This window comes from Physella acuta, unplaced genomic scaffold (genome assembly GCF_028476545.2).
Source record: "Physella acuta isolate Inbredline_101_S28 unplaced genomic scaffold, ASM2847654v3 ptg001837l, whole genome shotgun sequence".
In the NCBI taxonomy this organism is placed as follows: domain Eukaryota; kingdom Metazoa; phylum Mollusca; class Gastropoda; family Physidae; genus Physella; species Physella acuta.
In genome coordinates, this window is record NW_026733346.1 from 65411 (window position 1) to 83773 (window position 18363).

The 18363-nt window shown below is 40.1% G+C and overlaps 1 protein-coding gene across 8 annotated transcripts in view; it reads left to right on the top strand.

Moving 5' to 3' along the window:
- LOC131930756 (roundabout homolog 1) overlaps positions 1–18363 on the top strand; it is a 131494-nt gene that overhangs the window by 34093 nt on the left and 79038 nt on the right. For all 8 annotated transcript variants that reach the window (XM_059287357.1, XM_059287363.1, XM_059287358.1 and 5 more), the window contains exon 2: positions 496–664. In XM_059287357.1, coding sequence (XP_059143340.1) covers positions 565–664 — 100 coding nt within the window. In that variant the 5' untranslated portion in view covers positions 496–564. The remainder of the gene's footprint in view (positions 1–495; positions 665–18363) is intronic.

Consider the following 18363-nt stretch of genomic DNA (forward strand, 5'->3'; position numbering starts at 1 on the left):
TCTCTATCCTCGGCATTAACAGCGATACAACTCTCTCGCCTTCGTACAAACCTTTCCCCATCATTATGTCGTGCGGCATTCTAAACTACTACAAAGGAAAAAAAAAGTTTTTATATATTAGCTGTACTACCGTAAGCTACTTGCTAGTACTGTGAATAATTCCACTAGGTCTTGGTTAAAGTTAGGTTTAATTAATAGGTGTATCATCTATTTTAACACGACCTTCATGCTACTTAAAAATTGTAAAATGTCCATAACGTTGATTAGCATTTTTTACTAACAACACTACTTTTATCTACTCAATAAGAATACCTACACATAGGCGCATGCAGTGTTTATATAAGTAGCGTAGGCAGGGTATATGCATACATCGATACACACACTTGTATATATGTATGTATGTACGTACGCATGTATATAATATACATTTTGATTTTATATTTTGTTTGCCCATGAACTTTCCTGTACCGTAAACTTAAATTTTCTCATCCACAGCTAACCGGTTTATCTCTCTCTCTCTTCGGATTATCATCTCAATCCACCAATGAGAGCCGAGCATGAAGCATGACGAGGTCATCTCCTTGGATACGACCTCTCGGGAGGGGGAGAAATGGCTTTATCTTACTTTGGATCTTACTAGCTGTGTGCTGCCTAGCTGAGGAAGGTAAGGCGCCCCATTAGTCTGCCTACCCCTATTCCCTTTGCCTTAAACTCTCCAAATCCCTATTTCTTTTGTCTCAAACTCTCCAAATCCCTATTTCTTTTGTCTCAAACTCTCCAAATCCCTATTTCTTTTGGCTCAAACTCTCCAAATCCCTATTTCTTTTGGCTCAAACTCTCCAAATCCCTATTTCTTTTGTCTCAAACTCTCCAAATCCCTATTTCTTTTGGCTCAAACTCTCCAAATCCCTATTTCTTTTGTCTCAAACTCTCCAAATCCCTATTTCTTTTGGCTCAAACTCTCCAAAATCCCTATTTCTTTTGGCTCAAACTCTCCAAATCCCTATTTCTTTTGTCTCAAACTCTCCAAATCCCTATTTCTTTTGGCTCAAACTCTCCAAATCCCTATTTCTTTTTACTCAAACTCTTCAAATCCCTATTTCTTTTGGCTCAAACTCTCCAAATATCCATTCCCAAGCCTTAAACTCTCCAAATCCTATACTTATGCCATTAGTCTTTTATGCCCTTACTTGATGATGCCCATAGTTGACCTAATTCTTCATAGCTTTACTTACCATTGTCATTTCCTTGTCAATACCAGTCACTTTGCTATGCCCTTTGACCTCCAAGCCTCTGCATATGCCCGCCCTTTACTTATCCTTAAAATAACTTCATTTCCTTATTCGTGTCGTCGTACATCCAATTTATTTTTCCTCTTTGTATCAATGTTATTCAAATAAATCTGCCCTCTATTTGCCTGGTCCCATCAAATATCTCTGCCCCGCTATTCGCTTTTCTTCACTGCCCACTGTTTGGTGCACCATGATGTGCATACACAATGTCACCTTCACCCAGCGCCATCTACGCACTCGCACCCCTTGCGTGGATGTCGTGCGTGATCGCCTACATATGCATCTTCCCTCCTGTATTAATGAATAATCTCCCCTCATAATTCTGCGACGACTGAATAAAATTTGTCTCCCCTGAAATCCACTTGTACGATATTCGGCCACTTAACCACCAATATAACCGGGCCGCCCGGTCTTCCAACATACCCTAATGAAATACATGGCGTCCATCTTTTCTCACAACACACACACACTCCACGCACACACACCTCACACACACTCCTCATACACACTCCACACTCACATTCTCTCTCTCACACACACAAACACACGCACATGATAAAAAATCCAGTCACTTAAAAATGTATTTCCCTCAAAATTCAATTACAATATCATCTTAAGTTGGGCTCTAAGATTGCCAAAAAAGTTTTAGTGTTTTAGTTAAGCCAGTGGGTTCTTTAAAAAAAGAAAAACACTATCCCGGCATTCTCCCAATCTCATGACTCACTACCACTCAGACTACTCGTCCATCTCTCGCCTATAATACTTTATTGGTCTAATGAAAACCAGCATGGCGGCATAAACTAATCAATTTAAACCTCCCCCCTCCACCACAATCCCCCCTTTCCTCCTTGCATAATCTCACAGTAAAATAGTCGGGTGATTCACATTCGGGTTAAATCAACTAATATTGGATGTATACCCCTCCCTTCCTCCCACTCCACACCCTTAAAAGTGAGAAAAAACCACCAAGACGAGTGACATTAAAAAAAAAACCAAAGTGAATTCAGCAAATATCGGTATATTTTTCCCCCCAAACAAGACTCATAAAAATCTCATTATCGGTTAATTTAAAACCAATAGAAGAAATCACAGTCGGCCCAAACACTCTCCATCTTGCTTGTCATATAGTTCGTTTTCAACCCCACCCCTCTCCCCCTCTCAGATAATAGTTCTCGCCCTCGCGACAAGCTCCTGATGGCAAATTTACATACAAGACTGCATTGATCAGTTTGACCTCTGAATGTTGACATTATTCCAACAGGCAACCCCCGTGTTGACTGAAAGTTAACAATGGCGGCGTGTTAACATTGGTTAACATTCTTACCATCTCGCAGACTCTCTATTTTAATGCTAATTTAACCGCCCTCGATTGTTTCCTCGACAATGGAGTATTTACTCTTGAAAGATTCACCCGAAAACCCACGGTTGAAAAAACTCGCGCATAAATTAATGACAGCATTGATTCAAATAATATTGGCAGAAAGCAAATACTTCACATATTAACGGTGATGGTGCCTGCTGGCCATAGTAGATTAACGTTTCCTCTTTAAATGGTTCGCGACCCCATTTAAAAGCTGATTTCAATCTAGGTTCAAGGGATTATTGGAAAGTGGGAGCTAGATGCCAGTTGTGTTAATTGACAGACATTCTGGAACTTTCTATTTACATTATATTTGCATTTAGTTATGTTTTTTTTAGATGGGATGGTGATTGATCTAAAAATTAAATTTATAAAAAAAAATATAAATGTTTGGTAATTTATAACCTCCAATACTGATTATAAATTTCGAGTCTTTTTATAAAGGGGTCCAAACCCCACCCCTCAAGTTCCATCCCCCACCCCCACTACTCATCACCATGCACATCCCGCCTCACATGGCGAACGTTCAGGAGCTCATAATTTTAATTTTATTTCATTAAGCAGGCCGGACCATCAAATAATCTTTAATGCCAGTGATATTTTATAACAATTTCTGTGTAAATAAATATTTCTTTAAAACATTCGAAATCCTCATTCACTCACCCCCCCCCCCCCCCCCCCCCACCTCCCGTTTATAAGGAGGAAACGATTAAATTTATGACAAACGGTGTAAATTTAATTGTCGGGAGGGAACGCGTGTTTTGGTGCTCAAATTTCTATTCCCATTCAGTTCTTGCCCTCCCCACCTCCTCGTGTCAATATTTGAGCTGAGCACACACCCGGCAACATGTTTGTTGCGTCAATTTGATCTCGGGTTTTGAAAGGCGACTCGTGCACGCGCGCCCTCTTTATTCGGGTGAAAAATTTCTCAACCTGTGACCTGCAGGATGATTTTACCCCTCGTTTTAATCCCCCCCCCTCCTCTGTACATCATGTATTCATTCCTCGGAACTTGCTTTGGTAATAATCCTTCATTAGTTCTCATCAGATTAATTTCTTTATCTCCCTTTGAGTTGTTAATCGAGTAACGTCCCTTTGTGGCCTTGATCTTTCCAGTTTTGCAGACATGACAAAGACAGGAATGGATTCGGGTGTCTTGACAATAATTGAGTTTACACCCTTTCACGCGTGGCCCAAAAATATTGTGTCGCCTTTGATGAAATATCTATATTCTAGCATCTATTTCCTTATATCCAAACATACACGGGAGATAATTCAATTATTATTGCATACTCGGTTGTATACACAGGGGCAGCTAATCCTGAGATCTAGTAAAGTCGTGTTGTCAAACAAGATGGCGCACTGCTGCATCTGATGTAGACTTTATTCTACTGATGCTTTATTTATTTTTTGTGTAAACTTTTAGATTATTCGTTCTTTCCTCCTTTTTAATCAGGAGATTGTAATTGCACGTTTCCTGCAGGTCATATTTTGGAATATAGGATTGTGGGTGGAGGGGAGGGGGGAGATGGGGTTTAAAAAAAATAAGGTAGTTTTATAAAGGTTATCTGCTCTAAACATAATCTTAAATAAGGTTGTTTTTTTTTAAAAATATGTGTCCCTATATGTTTTAAGCGTAGTGAGAGTATAGAATGAAGAGAATTCACATATATTAAAGTCTGAGGCCATCTTCGTTTAAAACCCTCGCTCCACATCTTCGTTTAAAACCCTCGCTCCACATCCTCCTTCCTTCTCTCTGTTTGAATTAGGTCGGAGACGAGACATGCCCATCGTACATTTCTTTTAATATGATAGGGGGAATAATTCCAGTGGTCGTTTTTATGATTATCTTCCCCGTGGAACGTGTTGGTTTGAGGGTAGCGGGGTGGAAGGAAAGGGGAGACTACTCTCGTGGCAGGTCGTATCTCAAGTGGGGCAGGGATAGCGGGTGATGGTTGTGTGAAGTGATCAAAGACCCAACCTTGCTTCAAAATCACGTGATTGTAATGACTACACATTATCCACAAACACAATAGGTAGATTCACTTAAATTGAAGATAATTAAATCAAACACAATTTTAATAAAATTGTGTTTGATTTTATTATCTTTTGAAGAATGTTGTTGAATACCATACTAAAGGATTTTGTCTCCTTCCATGTCCGACATCACCTTGGTTGTAAAACATACGTTCTTCTCTTGAATTAAAAAAAAAAACAAAAAAAAAAAACAAAAAAAAAACAACATAAGCATGACGTCATTGTAACCACAAATACCGAGCCAGCCTACGAGTGCTCTACAGCCATAAACCTAATGACTCCATGTTTCTCTTAGCTTGTTAAAATTGCTGAACGATAGACACAACTGAAACGCGTTTTGGCTGCTCTTCTAATTATAATTACGTATTCCTAAACGAAAACAAAAAACAATTGGCTTCGCTTGCCCCAAAAAAAAAAAAAAAAATGACTCGGCAAACAATATTAAGCTGCCGTGAGATGACGTGTTTACCTTACAATTTTCGTCCATTTCTATTGAGTTCCATCTACCTGGCGCTCCATCAGCGTTATCGTCATCAATTACTTCCAAAACCCAAAACACAATATCAAGTAGCAGCGCAACAGCAGGGTGTGATGGCAGCCATTTAAAAGTTGCCCCGGGCCCAACCCGCCTATCTGATTGGAACACATTTCACAGAATGGATGCAATTGATGCACTGATACAAAAACAACGACCGCAGCATCCATCGTTACAATGCGTTAACAAAGTACACCGGATAGCGTTTTGTTAATGCGCCAATTATAAAACTAGGGGAAATAATTGAATTATTTTGTCGCGTTTTGTTTTTTTACTGTTGGAAATTGTATGAGAGGAATGTAATGTAGAATCAGAACCCGCTGTTGTGTTAAAATACATTAGGTTCACACACACACACACACACACACATATATATATATATTTCAGACAAAATCTACTTTACCTACTTTAAAAGACACTCTTGTCCGCAGTTCTTGTTTTCATTGTTTAAAAAATATCAATTCAAATTTGTCACGAGAGAATGGTGAACTCCCCTTACCGGTGTGAAATTTAACGAGAAAAGCAAGCACCGTTTAAAAGCGCCGTTTCCGTTATGCGATGTTGGGTTACAACTTCACCGCATCCAACTTTTTCATATACAATTTCTCACTTTCATAGTGCTGAAGGAGTGGAGAGGGAAAAAAAAACCCCAACGGTTTCGTTCCTTCTCGCTCACAAAAAAAAGTATGTAACTGAGCCGTTCGGGTGTTTTCATCCGTTAATTGTTCTGTCAAGTTTTTTTTAATACCCCTCAACTTTAGCAGAAGTCTCGCGGAAGACGAGAAGAGAATAGGCCGCCTTTACAAACAAGACGATGGTGTCTTTTTTCTTGGAAATTTTTTTCCCCCTTTCATTTTTTTTAGTATCGTATATCGCGTTTGATGGTTTTATAGGGGATGGGTAAGGAAACACTACAATATAGGAAACCATTTAGAGCTTTCTATGTGTACATATCACTAAAATCACGAAGATATATAAGATACAAGTGTAGGGCGCTAATCGAGAATATCACGTGGGATGTTTGTAGAAAACATCAATACACGGCCGTCAGGTTATGATCGTGAATACGATACCCCAGCCTGGCCGGGCACTGTCCACCTTCGCCGTCCCCTCTCGTATCGCTGTTTTATTTTCCCGGTACAATCCAGCAGGGAGCGGCCATTAATTGTCGTGTTTGTCCGAGCCCCCCCCCCCCCCCTCCCCCCCAGCGTCCACGCCGCTGTGTCCAATTTATTCAGCGCCTTGTCCCGCTAGAGGCTGAGCTCACTGTACACGCTGGATAAAAATTATTTTTATAATCGTATTTTCTTTCCACTCTTTGGGGAGCAAAGTGTGATTTGCACGTATGAGTTGCGTGGGATAACTCTCTAAATGTAAGAAAATATACGCTGGCAACTTATTCTATGTAAGTCTTACTTGCCAGCAAGATTGATGAAAGCATTCTTTTAAAATTTATTTGCAACATTATTTTTATATGTTAAAATACGTAAGCCTATATATATATATATATATATATATTAGACAGAAAGATAAAAGGCTTTTTATAATTTTTATATTATAAAATTGTTTATAAAACCAGTCGAGTCTTTATTACTGCTAGTTGAAAGACATCTTTAAGATCTTCTTTTGCTGTCAACATGTCTATTACATATTTACAAGTACCAAGTATGTGAATTTTTTTTTTTTTTAAATATTGAGCCTTAACGACGAGAGACCCCCAGAGAGCCTTTCGTGTTTTTTCCATTGACCTTATGCATTAAAGCTCATTTAAATAATTCATTCCCGAGTATTTTTTCTTTCTATTTCACTCTCCTTTTTCTTTCACCCCAGCGTTAGTGATAAAAACCGTTAAGTTTATCTCAGGGTACCCATCACGTGACCCGCAGTGAGATAAACCTCAGTTATCTTTAATTTATCCTCCCTCCACCCCCCCCCCCCTCCCCCACCCCTCACCGGCGCATACCCCAGGTGTGGACGCCGATTAAGCAACCACCGGGCCCCTTTAGCACCCCGGGGACACGTTTAGATACAGACCTAGTCGAAAGTTTTAAATTTATGTTGCGCAGTTCTTGTTATATGCTGCTCATTTTTTTTTTTTTTAAATATGCTTTTCAAGAGAATGGGTGTTGGTTAAATAAAGCTTTCCCAAGATATTACTAGATGCTACGACATAACACCGTATACATCTAACCCTGCATCACTACATCTTACCACTAATTCAGCTTTTTATGTGTCATTTTTTTTTGTTTAACCCTCCACCCCTATTTGTCATCCAATACCATTTTCCTTTTTAAACATCGGTTCATACCATGTCGTTCAGAAAGGGGGGTTGCAGGATGAAGTTTTGTAACAAAACAAACACTCATGTTTGCAGCTTTTGCTTATTTAAAAACTTTTTTCCCCCTTGCAGTCGAATGAAACGTATCCGTGGGATTATCCCCCCCCCCCCCCCCTTTGTCTGCCACACTAAACACACCGTAACGCCGCGAGGCATCCTGTGTTTAAGAAGACTTCAGGCATTACTGTAAGAAAACCGAGAGTTGGGCGAGGGAAGTTGCGGCAAAACGTTGCCGTGAACAATACCTTATTGTTGCAGATTTCTATCTTCCCACAAAGGGGTGCCACTCTGGAAGGGTTTTTTTTTATGCAGTAGAGCGTTGATAACGACAAGAGAGAAATGCTCAATCGCAGTGATATGTGTTTCAGTTGAAAGAATGCCGCTCTAGCACGGTATATATACCCGTGCTTTGTGCAAATCCCGGACGTTTTACCTATTATATTCAGCTGCAAACAGACGTGGCCGCTAATTTATGTAAAATATTTGGTCGTTGTGAAATACTATTATGTGTAGCAGATGTATCTGGAGTTAACAGGACATAAAAAAGAACTATAATATTTAATGTTCTAGAACAGAAGTATCAGTAGCACTCCGGGAGGAATAGATTCTCCACCCCCACCCCCGCTCACACCCCATTTTGTGGTTGAGGACCGCTGCGGTTGTCCCGAGTAGCATGTGCGGCCCGGCGTCCGTTTAGCATTTAGAACCAAGCAGGAATCTGCGTGCTTGGACCTCAGGTGGCCATTAAAGTTCTGACCCCTTGACCTTGGATTTACAAGCAGGACGGGTGGACAAATGAAACCAATTTAGTCCGGTATTATTGACCGCACACACGTCACATTTGGCCACTGAGCGAGTAATTGCCGGAGGAAAATGCACGCGAACGGACAATTTTCTTTTTCTCGTCGGCTGGAAAATTTCTTGAGCTCAGGAAAAAAAATGGGAGATTTTTCTCTCCCCCCTCCCTCCCCCCTGTCGTTGTGCTTGCTTGACGTCATTACATTTTAGGTTGGGCAGATCCTTTTAAACAGCATCAACTCTTAGGACAGGTTAGGTACACTTAACGTAAATAGCAGGTACAGTGAGAATGGTCAGCTAATACTTGTTGTATAGCCTACACTGTTTAGACAAAAATAAGGGTCAGTAGGAGTTGTAAACTGAAACCTTCGTTATACATTTTTAGGCCGGTCAAGTAAACGTTAAAACCTAAGTATAACTTCTATATACTGACCGGTGCCTATAAGCGGGGTCACTATTCCATATCACTTAAACACCACATGTTCTTTACGGCAGATGTTGAAAAAAATATTGGAGCGAAAATATGAATCAATATTCCAAGCTTGAGAATAATGACAGAAAAAAAAAACATAACGCAAACAAAAATATTTCAAACTTTCAATCCAAATCTCCCAAAGATGTTTGAGGTTTTTTTTTTTTTATAAACAGCTTGCAAAAATCCATCGTAAAGTTTATTTTTAGGCGGTGTTCAAAACTTGAGGAGCACCACGACGACATATAACTTGTGTGGATATTTTCCAAAGCTACCCGTAATCTTAACGAATTCAACGCCATCGGGGGAAAGATCAGAAAGTCTCGAATAAATTATTCAAAACTACTTAATGAATTCCAGTAAGGGGGGGGGGGGGGGTTGAGTCAGACATGCATTAATCATTACTGCACTTTCTTATACGCCTTCGATTTCTAAATAAAATAAAAAAACGGTGGAATGTTAAGTGTTTTTTCCCCCTTAATTGCAAGACCTTACAACTTATTAGATTTTTAATATTTTTTTTATTTATTAATAATTCATATTCCAAATTGTACTAGATATATGTAGATTTATATGACTAATGTTACGTTGAACTTGCTCTGTGATTAAGTTATCAGCATTCCAGGTACTTTAAAAAAAACACAAAAAAGCTATGTTCTTTGATGTCATTAGCGGATCATCAGTCGAACAGTGTATATAATTATACACTTGAAAGTATAATGTACTCTCCACATCATCAACTCCCAGCGCATTGTATAACCAGAGTACGGTTAAACCGAAATAAAATATGCAGCTGTGCGCATGCGTGAGAAGAATTTTGTCATTTCCCCCCATCGCCCATTTCCCATAATTCCAGTAAGATTTTCCTCTTCTTCCAGCGATAAGCATAGATCTGTGATTACCACTCGTTCTATGGAGAAGAAAAAAGCGATTTACCCTGCGTCCCAAAAAAATCCAGTTCACTAACACTGGCTCTTATTAAAATAAATTCTGAACTGTGGGAGGGGGAAGCGAGGGTTTTTTTTTTAACCCTAAAAAAGAGGAGCTCCGAAAGACATGCGCATTTAAAGTCTTTCACAGCAAATACATTGAAGCCGATTAATATGTGTGGCGTGAATGTATCGTGAGCCCCTTTTCTGCCCCACGAGGGCAGATGTAAGGGCAGAATTTTCATTTGAAGAGAACCACGGTGTATGTATTAGCATGACGCCATGTAGGTCTGGTATAAAGGAACAATTGATCTGGCAAAAATGAATGCGGTTTTGATGCATGGGTCGGGGTATATACGAAGAAACGGGAATTCTGGGAGGGTTGGGAACAGGAATTAAAATGTGTCATAATATCCTTTTTTTTACTTTCTCGTATATACGAAGTATAGAGAAAGTCTTGTAATCGTGCAAAAAAAAAAAAATCGAGATGTTTGCAAATCTCGACGTTTTGCATCTCACTGATACGGAAAAACATAATTTTGCAATCTTGTCCGTATGTCTGTGTGTCTGTGTGTGTGTCTGTGTGTGTGTGTGTCCGTGTGTAAACACGATAACTTGAGTACCGTTACAGCTAGGTTGATGAAATTTCATATATAAGTATTTTATCAAAATCGTAGATCCGTATCAACTTTTGAGCGATTTCCGACAACCGGAAGTGGTACTTTTTCTACTTTGAATTTTTCAAAAGCCTATAACTTGAGTACTATTTCAGATAGATAAATTAAATTTCACATGTTAGTAAAAGATCTAATTCTCTACCTTCTGTTAAATTTTGAGTAATTTCCGTTGACCGGAAGTAGTAATTTACGCTACTTCCGATTTCTCAAAAAACTAATGTAAATTTTTAAAGTACTAATAATATTGCGCACTATTATGCGCTTTTTTATTCGCGTTCACTTGGTGTGCAATTAATTTGTCTACGAGATTTTATTCTATTTTTAAAACTTTAAGTATTTAAAATGGATTAAAAATCATGTCTAGAAGTCTATAGCCCGAGTTCCCATCCCCTGTTATTTTATATAAGAATATTCGAGAAAGTTTAGGGGAGATCACTCCCGGTTTATTATTTAAATTACACTTCGAATTTCTTTTTTTTTTTTTTTTTTTTGGGTGTTCTTAAAAAAAATCTTAAAAGAAATCGGCTTTGGGCCCTCGCAGTGAGCGCAGATGTGTATTATATGCCTATCTATCAGGACACGAGTTGACTCGTGAAAGGAAAGGAAATTGAAGCCGACGATAATGTCCCACTTTCACGAGCATGTGAACGAGTGGGTCTTAATGAAGAATTACATTGTGTGGCGTTTGAAATCTTTGACCGAGGCGATCGGCCGAGAGCTAGCAATTCATAATACTTTGCATATCTAAAAGTAATAACCCAATTCATTAGAATATCTAGTTTGTCACAGATATGCAGAAGGTTTTTTTTTTTTAATTTAATCCCCAGAATGCATTTATGTTTACAACAAGTTCTGCATGTGCATATGAATCCACGAGTTAATTCATTTTAATAAAATTCGATTTCTCCATCCGCGTCATAATAGCCTCGCTCCGCCTTTCCCCCCTCCAAAAAAAATTATTAATCAAAACAGACGCAAATTTTTTTGCGTCTGCCTATTCAATTTATTACACGGTTTACTAATTTTTATTTGCAGAATCAATCAACAAATGTAGATATTAATCAATTTACTTTCTTTGATGTTATAACTAACTTTAATATAATCTCTTAAATGTCCCCCCTCCCTCACACCCACCCGCCACCCTCTTATATTTCCACCTATGAAATAAGAAGCTCGATTATTCTAAAGAAACACTGCAACCCAGGTCCAGTAGATGTCCATTCTCGGTTGCGCTAAAGAAAACACGGACGTCAGAAATCGCCCGCGTCATCATTCAGAGAGGAGAATGTAATCGATAAGAAACAAGTTTGCTTACAGAAACGAAAATGTAATTTTACGCATTTGCACAGCATTAAGATATAGACCGGATTTTGATTGCTCCCTTTTTTTTCCCTTCTTCTAAATTCTGTAGATTGCCTCGTGGATATTTTTTTACGAGAGATAGATCGGCCTAGAGGGAGGTATAAAAGATGAATATTTGGAATAGCGGCTAATGAAGAAGGGGCAGGGGTAGAGTGGGAATATGGGTGAAATCAGAAATGCGACGTCAATGAATAAGATGACCGATGGTCAGTGTGTGTTTTTTATCATTCTGACGTGCACGTATAATGGATGGACATATTGCCGTTATATCAGGAATCATTTTAAGCTACTTAGTTTCTCTCTAAATACATCGCACAACGTTATAACATTTTTATGTATTATTCCTATATATTATATTTAATATATAAGCCTGCAGTATTGATATAATCGATCTGGTGGTCTCAGGCTTACCTGGCCAGTGATCCCTCCCACTTTTGATTGGTTACTTACCTCAACGTGTTAGAAAACACGAGCCTCAACTCTCGCGCTGATCGGTTACGTCACGCGAGATCTGACCGAGGCGGCCGCGATCCTCGGCAGCGACACCCGAGTTTACCTCACCTTTCACTAGATCCCACCTGCCTCACCTGAATGCGAGCAGCTTTCGCGTGTGTGTCCTCTATTTTCTGTCACGCCCACGACAGCAGCCGTGAGTCCGGCGACCGGTTCAGGTACGAAAAAAAAAACCCCTCCGCTCTGAAAGTTCCCGGGATTTTCTAATAACGTTTCACAATGAGCTTCTCTCTCGCATCGCCGGTCAAATCCTTCACGCCTTATTACGCCCATGAAGCGAATTACCAACACCCTAATGGACGTATTGAGGGCGCGGCAGCACACGTGGGGGTGTCGGGGCGGTGAGGGAACACCGGTCCCTCCTGGGGCCGTATGGAACTGTGGGAACCGTTTTTTAAAATGGTGGAAGGGGGCACGCGGGGTTGGTGTTTTTAAAAGCGACACCACACGAGATTATAATGATTAAATATTTTTTTTACCACAGTCAATGCTGAAAGGGAGGTAAGAATTAAAGGGACGCAATGACGTGTGCAGTGTGGGTTTTCTACTTTGGTGGAGAGAAGTCGTAGATCAGTTTCCGGGTTGTGAATTTCTAAACCCAACAGCAATGAAGTGAACTGTAATCAACTTAAAAAGCACATTTACGCCGACGGACAAAGAAAATTCGCTTATTATAAGAAAAGATTAATGGATACGAAACGAGATTTTACACAAAGAACGTATAACAAAAAAATAAACTAAAGCGTGGATGCACGTTATTGGTCTTGGTCATAAATGATACTGAGAATTAATGGGATTATATGAGCGTGAGAAATACTAGGTCTAATACTTGCCGTGAACTGTTAAGATATAAAAAGATTAATACAAATGTGACCGATACAAAAAAAAAAAAAAAAAAAAAAAAAAAAAAAAAAAAAAACCATTTTATTGCTGTGTTAAAAGCCACTATTTTAGTGTTTTCGTTTGAATGTCATTCATGTCATCTATGCCTGACATGAAACCGTGACCATCATCCCGTGACGTAACGACCACCCCCCCCCCCTAACAGCTCATTTCATTACTCGTGCCTCACCTCCATTGTATGACAGATGTCCGGTCTTTGTCCGGACCGCACGCGTTATCACAAGTTGTCATGCAAGCGCTGCCATATCTCTCGCACCCGCACACCCATCGCCACAGCCCGGCTCAGTTGCTATCTAACAGCCCATGACTACCGATAATTTTTAGGAAATTCAATTAACGCGAGTGTAACTCAACTCGTTAAAATACACCCCCGCCCCCCTCCTACACCAGTTTTCTTGTTCTTTTTCATTCTATAATTCTGCTAGTATGTTTTGTCGATAGTTTCATTTCTAAGAAAGCTAATATAAAATATTTTTGAAAAAAATAATATACATGGTAACTGTGTTAAAGGAAATAATTTGATCAAACTACGTGGAAAGTGCTATGTATAGTGTTTATTGTTATACTCTTTTGAAGGTCCCTGCGGTTTCACCGAGACTGAAACTCATCAGTTATCTAACTGCGATCAAGTGACCTTAAACCAACAGGAACCTGTAGTGCTACACCGTCATTATAGGACCTTATGTTAATGCCTGTTTGTATTTGAAATCCCCCTCCCCCGCCCTATACACCGGCTCACAAACACACGCCTCGCAACTTTTAACCTACTGGGGTCTCGACCCTTCACTGTATCACGTTAAAATACCACGACTGCTCCTTGCAAGTTCGCCCTCAAACTCTAACCAAACCTCGAGCGATCCTCGGCAACTGATGGAGCAAAACTCGCCGTTGGTGTTAAACTGTACAGTAGCTTTAGTAAACAAATGTTGGTGGGAAAAAAAAATCACATTTAGGGACTAGTGACTCCCTCGTATCCCTTGACCCCCGACAGTTTTCTCGCTTTGGACATCCTTCAAGCGAGGAGACGGAAGCGGAAATACCTGGGTAGTTCTTGTTTTTCCAGATGGCTGGGGTGTCGCTGCCCGCGGGGTGTGCAGTATCTGCTGTCGGGAATTTTTTGTTTTTTTGGGGTAGCTCGATACGCATCGGTGAACGCGCGTAAAAGATGATTATAATAACGTCAGAAAAATGCATTTTAGATGTATCCGCTCTTCATAGTAAAATTAGAACATTTGGCGCCTAATTACCCGAACACGGTATTTTAGGATTAAAATTAAGAGAATTTTAGACGAAACTGCCAGTCGACTTAGTCGCGTGGTTTCAGAAATACTCTTTTTAACATCTCATTACCAGTCTAGGTAGTAAATGCACAGAACATTTCAAATAGCCGACTCGTTTTTAAGGGATGTGGGGACTCGTTTTTTAAGGGATGTGGGTTTGTAAATCGAGGGCTATAATCCCATCTGCCGTTCCTCGTTAGCGGCCTCATGATCCAGCATAAAATCTTAACCATGTATATCTCGCTGGTTGTTGCCCTTTATAAGAAAAAGGTAACTGATGTCGGAACTTAAAAAAAAAGATTTGGGTTATAAGGGCATCGACTGTTGTATATTTTAATTTTAAATTGCATTTAATCGCGGCCCCTACCGTGAAGCGACATGGTGTCTCCATCTGAAGTTGTGGTTTTAATGGATTATCCAGCTGCTTAATCCGTTTTGCGGAAGGGGGCTCTCGTGGCTTAATAATGGCCGCGATTACATTCTTATTTCTGCAAAAAAACAAGTTAATTTCTGCAATTCTAGTATCTCATCCATCAGGGTAACCTCCCCTGCTGTCTTACCTTTATTCCCTCCCTTTACCTGGGGAGTTAATGGGTTTGCTATTTCAAAATGGTTGACGCTGACTGATATTTAGCCCTTAGCCAGGCTGTTAGAGCCCATGACAGGTAGTACTCTTTCCATTTTAGCCCGCTGTTCGGAGATTTCCGATTTTAAGAAAAGTTTTGTAAAGACCTTTTTGTCTCGCTCTAGTGATTAAACACGGTAGGTTTTGAAATCTATGAACCATGAATCCCCATTTGTTGTTGTTGTAGGGGATCACTGTTGCGTCTGTCGACCGGGGGCGCGGGGGGCGCCGGAGTCCGCTGCTGTCACCGTGGCTTTTAATTTTACGTCGCCCCCCAGCCGCCCGCGGCATCGGTCGTTGTTTTCGTCACGTGACTGCCGTCACGTTGTGGGTAACGGGATCCTGGTTATCGCGAGATTTACACCGCCACTTCCGACGTCTCCCTTGTGCATCTCAGAATGGCTTTGGATTAACCTAATTTGTCCAACATACTGGAAGCGTATCAGCTTACCCCACTATATGGTATGCGTCAGCTTTTGTGCGTGTACGTCAATGTATACTTGTACGTGTACGTATTATGTTATGCGTAAGCATTTGTATGTGTACGTCAATGAGTACTTGTACGTGTACGTGTTATGTTATGCGTAAGTATTTGTATGTGTACTTATACCTGTACGTATTATGGTATGCGTAAGTATTTGTATGTGTACGTCAATGTATACTAGTACGTGTACGTGGAATGTTATGCGTGAGTGTTTGTATGTGTTCGTCAATGTATACATGTACGTAGATGTGGGGTATAGGAATGTGTACACTGTCTTCAGAACAATACCTTGCTTATTCCTGAGTTCTGTACCATCATGGTCGAGTGGTCAGAATGATGGACAGGAGCTTTGTCTTGTTCTCACTGGCCATAGAGAAGTTTGATCCCTCTCTTTTTGCACACGTCAGCGTTAAACGTTGGGTCTGAATGGACCTGTAAAGAGAGTTCAACCGTCTAGTCAACATTGATATGGCGTAATGTGTATGGTGAAAGAGAGGAACCACATTGTGTAAAAATTATCCAGTTGATTTTTTTTTACATTTAAAAAATATTTTAATGTGGTATTTAGTTATCTCACCTTGGTTTCTCCAGAGTTATGTTTAAGGTTATCTTGTTCCAGACGACTGTTGACCACTGGCCTGCCAGACTGTACCGGGGCGCTGACCTCGGCATCGCCCAGCCCGTAATTTATTAACATGCCAGATCTGAAGACAACTAGTTATCGTCTGCCCGTCCGGCCCGAGGCTAAATCGTCTGCCTCTCGTGCAAGCCAGATGTGAGTGCTGTCGGGTCCATGCCGCCGCTCACTACATCTACTTAAAAGCCAGCTTTTAATTGGTCTGATACATTATTTAATATCTTTTCGTCTTTATTCCTATACCATTTCTAGAAAAATTATTTAATATCCTTTCGTCTTTATTCCTATACACTTTCTAAAAAAATTAAATGGTCCACGTATATTTTTTAAAATCTAGGATGTTGAACCTATTAACCTTTCCAACACTTGTTCGCATTCCCATCCTCCCACTGTGGTCTTGCATATTTGCCCTCAATCTTCAGCCTCAATAATCATGTGATATCCTACCTTTGTATGAAGAGTGTACAGAATATCCCCTGGATCGCATTAACTCGTGTCAGCCTGCATTAACCCTCTCTCGAGAGTGAGAGATGCTAGAAATGTATTTGTGTCTGAATTACAGTCGCCGAGGGGTTAAAGAGCTTTAATGACGTGTGCTCCTGAACGTATAGTGAAGGGGAGGTAAATATTTCTACCAACTTGCATTACCTCAGCATTAATCTCATTCTATCTAGGTCGATTTTTTTATGAGTTGCCTTTGCATTATTTTGTGTGTGTATTGAATCGTACGTTATAATATTAAATTAAACTACCAATAGTATTTTGGTGGACTTTAAATGAAATTCTGATTAAACCCAGTACACCCTTCATGTGAGTATATCAAAACTGTAAGACAAATTACTCGACAACAATTTTCTGTTTTCACAATTTTGGTAACACCATCGTTATACATATATAATATTTTTATTTAACTTCGTTACCTAACATTTCGCAAAAAAGGTGTATAGACTGGTTAGCTACTGACCCGAATTCAAATACAGTAGAATTGTTTGACTTGCTCTTTGTCTTCTAGAGGTTCGGAAATTTAAAAAAGAAAAAAAAAAGTTTTATCTCCGGGTCGAGGTTGTGTAGGTGATGCGTCCAGATCATGTCAATGTTGACAAGGGTCGGGGTGCTTCGACTCCTCTCTTGGAGAACTAGGAACGCGCTGAAGTTAACCCTGCGCTACAAAGTACCGGAAGTTCAATGTCTTCTTGAGGCCCTCGCTTATCGGAAACCACTCGAGTCCGGGCTCGGCATCAGCTCGCCACCTGGGTAACAGCGAGTCAGTCCTCAAGTACGTCTATCCTTAGCCTGAGATTTTTTTTCCCGTTTATTCTCTCTGTACACGTCACTTTATCCCAAAACGAAGATTAATTCCGTATGCGATGTTCACTTGAAAATACTTCACATTTCGGTTGATCACGTGATGCGGTATAACCAATGTTGTGCACACCTGAATATGACGTTTTATATCGACGTGCTTTAAAAACGAATTCAAGATGTTTTTCGTTAATATAAATTCGAAGGTGTGCCTTCTCCCCCTCCACTCTGTCCCCCGCCCCACTCCACTCACCGCTTACCTCCATCATTCTGTAGCTGTACTTAATGAATGACACATTGACACTATCCCTTTATCATGCTGACGCGTGGCCAACACTCGCCAATATCAAGCCCTGGCAGGCCCAAACAGCACTCGGCATTCCTCGATTGCTGGATGGTGCGAGCCGACTTCCGAGAGAACACAGAAACTCGGAGCTTAAGACGTACCCTCGCTGGCAAGTCTGAGCAGTCCCGGGGTAAGAGAAGTGTAACCGGAAGTCGGGAAAAATAAACCAAGCGCTTACCGGTTGCCAGGGAGAAGATGGTGATGTAGGTGTTTGTGGGATGTGTACACAATACCGTGGCTTGAACAATGGTACGCAACATCGAATCCGATTTTGGTTTCATAAAGTTTATTAAAGCGGAATTATCTTTGATTAAGTTAGCTATTCCATTAAAAAAACCTTTAATTTTTATTTATTTTTATTTTCATTTTTTATTGTAAATTTCATATATGTTCTTGCTGTTGAAAATACAAGCAAAATTAACTCTTTTAACATTAATAACTGTGTTAGTAATGCCTACTAATTCGGCTCCTTA